The sequence below is a fragment of the Lissotriton vulgaris genome, chromosome 2_1, assembly GCF_964263255.1.
Source record: "Lissotriton vulgaris chromosome 2_1, aLisVul1.2, whole genome shotgun sequence".
Taxonomy (NCBI): domain Eukaryota; kingdom Metazoa; phylum Chordata; class Amphibia; order Caudata; family Salamandridae; genus Lissotriton; species Lissotriton vulgaris.
Window position 1 is genome coordinate 1231022683 of NC_141687.1, and position 6929 is coordinate 1231029611.

Here is a 6929-nt window from a genome sequence, read left to right on the forward strand (position 1 = left end):
TTTATTTACTCTTACAAAGCGCACTAGGCCATGGCACTCAACGCACTGTAATGTCTGCCCAGGTCCTGAGATCACGTTCCTTGGCATGCCTACCGGTCTGGTCCATAAAGAATTGGTAGACCTGTGTAAAATTGTGGTTATGTCAGTACAATCTTGTGCAATTGCCAAATGAAATGTTAAGCGAAATGTGCAAACTTTTCTGCATTTCATATAATGCAAAAAGTGATTCTGACCCACAGGTGACATATTTGAGGAGAAAATGTCACACCAAGAGACATTTTCTTCTCGAACTGGGTCCTGTTAATATTTCACACAACCAGATCTATGTGGAGAAAAGTTACTCGAGATAGCTATGAAAAGTATTTCACAAAAACTACAAATATTTAGAAAGAAGGAAAAAGAAACGATCACAAACTGTACACTCTGCCCTAGAAATGGGTAGTAGCTCAACCAGTCACAGCTGCAGTCAGGACTTCAATTCTAGCACTGCGGTCACGTCTAGGCCGAGCTTATGTTAATTTCCTTTAATACATTTCCAACCAGATATTCAAAGAATAGAGATGCTGTCTGTACAAAACCTGACCATGAAGACAGATCTGCATATCACTGCAGGTATACCTTAGTGGCCAGGCTACAGCAATTGCCTGAGGAGGGAAGTTCAACCTTCAATAACTACAATAACATTATGAAAACGACTACATTTGTGACTCAAACAGCCTTGGGAAAAAACATTTTCCAAGCAATTTGTTGCAGAAACCCAGGCACGTCATTTATTTGCAGATACTTATTACACTGTAATTTGTATTTGTTTAATGTCGCATAATATGTGGCACGAACTATTTAGAACAATGGGAACACGGTGTTTGGTTTCGGCCCACTCCCTCAACCTAGCATGGAATGTCTTCTTTCTTTCTTTTTTAAGTCATTGTAGCTGGAACTTATGTTTCAATATCACTGCAGGCACTAACGCAAACTTGTGGTGCAAAATAAGGCCTGTCTTCAATGATCTGTCTATAAGATTTCTTTCTGTGATCCTTCTACCCAAACATATGAAATGAGATCGCTGTGATATTGTCTATTTTAAGAATAGATGCAGCCTACTTACTAATCTCAAGCTACCTCTGGCCTGGCTCCACCGGGCATCAGCTTATGTTAACTGGGGTACTAGGGCAATGTTACCCAAGAATTAGACCCAATACTCACCGCAGGACCATCACAGGCGGTGTACTGGATGATGACCTGGAAAGGTTCGTGTGGCTGCAAGACGGCTGGTACCGAGATGATGAGCGCTGAGCCGTAATCAGTGAAGGCATCCACCCTGAAAGATAGAGGACACGAAGAGGTGGAGTGCAAGGAGGCATCCGTGGGCTCACCCAGCCAGTCCGAGGCAGAAGGAGGGGTGCTGTTGGCTGCAGGGTAGTAGGGGTTGCCAGATGACATGGCACTGAAATTGTCCAAAGTAGGGTCAGAAGCAGCGGCAGACAGGAGGCCGCAGTCTATGAATGGGGCAGAGAGTGGGGTAGAAGCGGTTGAGTGGAATGAAAGTGAGGTGGAATCAGGGGAGAGAAGTGAGGAAGGAAAGGATGAATCAGAAGGATTGGAAGTGCCAGAAGGGGGACAAACTGGCAGAGGGGCCGATGATAAAGAGGTGGCACTGAATGGGGCAGGCGATGGGCAAGAAGGACCAGGTGAAGGGCAAACATTGGAAGATGAGGAGCAGGAGTTGCTGGAGGAGCCAGGTGAGTGGCAAGTGGAACTGGGGGAATCAGATGTGGGGCAATACTTGATACGAGATGAGCTGTAGTTTTCAGAGGAGAGCCCACAGCTGCTAGAAGGGGTAGATGAGGGGCAAGAGGCGCTAGAAGAGAAGCAATTGCTGCGGGGGGGAGCAGGTGAGGTGCAATTTCTCATGGATGATGCAGGTAAGGGGCAATTACTGTTGGTGGAGGCAGGTGAGCGGCAGCGACCACCGGAAAGTGCAGAAGGGTTGGGCAGACGGGTGCCTCCCATGATTGGGGCAGATCCCCCCTGTGCTCGCAGGGGGGAGCGGGGAAAGTAGGGCAGGGGCTGCTCCCGGGCTGGCCCCGTCCTGCAGCGGTCGGCCTGCACACTCAGGGCCGGGTGGGTGTCCAGCACCAGGGCGCCTGGAGAGGCCTGCAGGGCGCTCAGCTCCAACACCAGCACCCCGGCCAGCTCCCAGCTCTCGGGCCGCAGCTCCAGCCCCAGGTGGAAGTGCCGCAGCCGGAAGAGGTGGAAGCTGGAGGCTGAGGCCACGTCCGCCGGCAGCGGAGGTCCGGGGGCGGCGGCGGCAGGGGGCACCCGGCTCCGGCGGCGACAGCAGCACAGACCCACCGGGGCAGGGGTCGTTGAAGCCATGGCAAGGCGGCCGGGCTGGCGCTATGTGAAATCCATCAGTGAGGCCTGCTCGGAACGGTGAAGCCGCGGGCTTGCGTAGCCGCTGCGGCCGGCCAGGAAGCAGGGGCAGCGGTAAGAGGTAAACAGGACACTCGGCAGAGACGCTGTACGCAAGAGCCGGCCGGTCCCAAGGAGACAGGAAGTGACAGGGCGGAGGGGGAGGAGGCGACGGAGGGCCTGGGGAAGGTGACAGCAGAGGCCTGTGAAGAGGGAGGCAGCCGAGGCCTGTGGAGAGAGGGCAAGGTCAAGGGAGAGAGGGAGGGCGAGGACAGGGGAATGAATGGACGGGGGTGGGATGGGAGTGCATGGGGGTCGGGACAGAGCCGAGCATGGACAAGGAGGGGCAATAAACAAAGTGAGAGCAGAAGGGGCACGACCCCAAACAGAGGGAGGGTGTACTGTGAAGGAAGTAAAGAGAGTGGGGGGGAGAGAGAATATTTTGTTGTTTAAAAGGAAGGCCAGAGCGAGGGTTATATCAACAATGGAACACCGTGGTGAGAAGTGATACCATGGGAGGGCAAGAGGGAGACAGGAAAGCTGCGTGCATCGACTGAAAGCACAGCGCGCCCTGTAGGGATTCGGAGGCGTGTTTTTCGTGCTCTCCCCTTCCCATTGGCTGGAAGGTAAAATTCCAGCCAATGGGAAGAGGAGAGGGTGGGACTTAAAAAAAGACCCAGAAACGCCCCCGATTCGCGTTTTCACGGGGAAAGCGTGATTGACAGCCAATCTCTTCCAAGGGCTAGCCTCCATTTATGGAGCTAGCCAATGGAAGATAGATGCGGGACGAAGCCCCATACTGGAGATCATAAGATTTCGCCCTGGGCGGAGAACCTGCTTCGCAGGTGCTACGGCCAGGGCGAAACCTAAAAAGTAGTACCGTGGTACTCTGTAACTTTAAAAAAAAGTATATAGAAAAATGTTATTATTTTTCCCTAACCTATTACCACTATAATAAAGTGGTAAAAGGTAGGTAAAAATATAAAACCTACCACTTACTTAGACCGAAAACCCTAAACCAGAACATAGCCAAAGCGTGCTTAAAACAACATAGCTGCCTTTCATTTTTCTTAAGTCAATCATTAGCCAATTGCATAATTCTTTGTCCTGGCCATGTACCGGGGTAGTTTCGTGATTTGTGAAATTTCTGGATGCTATAGCGGGATACCCTGGCCTGAGATCACTACATTTTAGTGCCTTATAAATCCAAAATGTATTTTCATGAAACTCCAAAAATTATCCTTTCCACACCGTAATCCAAATTCCTGCCAAATTTCATAAAAAAATACAACCAGCTGATTTGGTGCTACACCTGGCTAAAAAAGTTTAAAAAAGTCAGCTGAAAATGCATTGGAGGGAAAACGTGTTTTGGCACCCTCATTTTTTCGCACCCCCAACAGTTGTCTCTTGAGTTTTTAATTTGAAGTCTACATCCTCATCGAGTGCTTGAAACTCAACACCATCTGGTACGCAATACGTGACACAGTTTTGTTTTGCAGAGTAAATCCTTGTCTATAGAGAGCGTGTAATTGAATCACATATTACAAACTGATGGTCTTCCTTAAGAGGCCCTATTTTTACATGGACTTTAGCAGAAACTGGCTTCATGCTCTATTTGTTGGCAATACCTACCACTTGGACTTGTTTACCTGAGAGAGATCTAGCTTAAGTGCCTCTACTGTTCTAACAGTACCAGCCCCAGTATTGATCAAAAACAGTACAGGGTAGCCATTCACCTCTCCCTCTACTAATGGCCCACTCTGGTCTTTCTCTGGAACTGCATCACGCACGCAATCTTCCTCTCTTCTCAAGCACTGTCATTGTGAGTGATCCGAATCCAGTCCATTGGGTCTGTCCAAAACCAGTAACTATTAGAGACTTTCAGGACTCATGTAAGGGTTCTGCTGAACCCTGGAGTTTGGATTTGAATTATACTTTGGATTTTCTATGTTTTAGTGCATCATGGGAGCTTGGGGTACATTGGCATTATGAGAGCTTTGAACTTGCATATTCTGCATTGTCATTGCATTCATGTTTGTCTTTTAAACATCATTTTGCATTCGGTTTGGATTCAGAATACATTTGTGTTTCCAATGGCCCACATTGTTACTAATATGACCTAGAGTAGTCTTCTCAGCATATTTTTGTCCATCCCTGAATTCTGATCAATAGCAATTGCTTCTTTAATTCATGACTTTTGCTCAGATCAACTCCAAACTCCGTGTCCAACTCCTCCAATTTTTCATGGGTTTTACAAGCACTTCTTGCAGCTACCATACTCAAAAAGAAAAGCTCTTATCTATTGTACCCATCTATCAACTCTAAATCAAGGTTTCCCTTTGCAAGCTTTTCAAACTCTGCCATGAAACCTTAGCCATACAATTCTCTAGGAGCTATCCCCCTTTCTCAAACTCGTGAATCTGCTACATCACCAATAACAGGGGCGTTTATAAGACGAGTGCCCTCTGTATAGATTGTTTTCCCAAATCTAAGTTAGTACCAGTATCAGATGAACTAGGTACTATGGTAACAACAAATGAACCTGGAGTTGTAATGAGAACAGTAGCAGTGATGGCTCCAAATGATGGCTATGGAGTAACAAAAGGTAAACCTTCCTCATCGACAGATATGCTTGGATTTATATAATGTCAAAAACAAGGACCCCCTGCCACTAATGTAGATTCCAAGGGCAGAGAAGATGCAATAATTGAAGATCGAAAGCCTAGTTCTAGCCTTTTTCTATCACAAAGAAGGTTTTTAACTTGTGATGTATGTTATTTTTAAATTAGACTCAGTGTCCATTTTCCATTTTGTTATGCTTGGGAATTACTGTGGCTTTCCTGGCGAAGGTGTGTAGCACGCCGAAAGGCGTGGAGACATTAGGAACATTCATCATCTAGCCACTCTATTAAATCATTGTTCATTTGATCTATTTTGTCTTTCTATTAATTTACTTTGAACATTAATTATTGTCATTATTGTGTCCTGTCAATATGCACGTCTGTTGATTCTATTCTTCTTTTTTGTCCACGTTGTGAGTTAGGTTGAGATGTTACTGTTTAGCACTTAATGTTTATGGAATTATTTAAATATTTGCTATGATAATCCTGAAAGAATTTGCATTATTAATATGAAGTTTTATTGAACTGAAGTGTACACTGAGGGGTCGATTAGGATGGCGGACGGAAGAGCCACCGCGGCCCGTGAGTAGGTGGAAAAAGCCTTTTCCGTGTCCGCCTGCCGCGGATACTCCGTCCGCCATATCAGGATAGGAAAACTTGTCAAATTTCCGTCCGCGACGGAAAAGCACGCTCCGCCGGCCAACTACACACGACCACGCGGCGGACGTAACAGATCCGGACGCACCGCCGTACGTACTGACGACGAAGACCGTCCCCCCAATCAAGATGGCGGAAAACACACATAAAACCGCAGCGGAAAAACAACCTGTCTGAACACGTCGGAATCCCCACAGCGAACACAGGTGACATAGCCGAGATACCCACCGCAAGCTGACCACCACCATGGACCCTGCGCTACACGCCTTCCCGATGCTCTTCGCGATCCACCACGTCCTAGTCATGGCCTACTATGGACGACGCAGGTAAGGCACAAACCATTGGCTGTCTGGAGGTGAATACCAGCAAGGGACGTGACGTAGGGAGGGGGAGTGTCATGTCACCGTAACCACTGATGAGAAGCAAATACGAATACACAATTGTAGTGCGCAAGCAGGAATGACAACGAAAAACCACGAGATTTGATAGACCACCTTTATTTCACAAAATAGGGGTTCAATCACAGTGTATGCGTGAGCATGGGCAAAGTGGGCACCAGAGCAGGCACATCATAGCAGGTAACGGGAGGGCAGTATGCAGTATCAGAGCATCAACAGGGCACAGTGCAGTACACAGCAGGTACATCATAGCAGGTAACGAGAGGGCAGTATGCAGTATCAGAGCATCAACAGGGCACAGTGCAGTACACAGCAGGTACATCATAGCAGGTAACGAGAGGGCAGTATGCAGTATCAGAGCATCAACAGGGCACAGTGCAGTACACAGCAGGTACATCATAGCAGGTAACGAGAGGGCAGTATGCAGTATCAGAGCATCAACAGGGCACAGTGCAGTACACAGCAGGTACATCATAGCAGGTAACGAGAGGGCAGTATGCAGTATCAGAGCATCAACAGGGCACAGTGCAGTACACAGCAGGTACATCATAGCAGGTAACGAGAGGGCAGTATGCAGTATCAGAGCATCAACAGGGCACAGTGCAGTACACAGCAGGTACATCATAGCAGGTAACGAGAGGGCAGTATGCAGTATCAGAGCATCAACAGGGCACAGTGCAGTACACAGCAGGTACATCATAGCAGGTAACGAGAGGGCAGTATGCAGTATCAGAGCATCAACAGGGCACAGTGCAGTACACAGCAGGTACATCATAGCAGGTAACGAGAGGGCAGTATGCAGTATCAGAGCATCAACAGGGCACAGTGCAGTACACAGCAG

General features: G+C 47.9%; 1 protein-coding gene across 1 annotated transcript; it reads right to left on the reverse strand.

Moving 5' to 3' along the window:
* Positions 1 to 1164: 1164 nt before the first annotated feature.
* Positions 1165 to 2376, reverse strand: LOC147732421 (uncharacterized). Its single transcript, XM_086954260.1, has one exon. The coding sequence runs from the start codon at positions 2374 to 2376 to the stop codon at positions 1165 to 1167; it is 1212 nt and encodes a 403-aa protein (XP_086810386.1).
* Positions 2377 to 6929: the final 4553 nt, after the last annotated feature.

Coding starts and splice junctions, on each gene's coding strand:
- LOC147732421 (XM_086954260.1), bottom strand. CDS start 2,376: ATGGCTTCAACGACCCCTGCCCCGGTGGGTCTGTGCTGCTGTCGCCGC.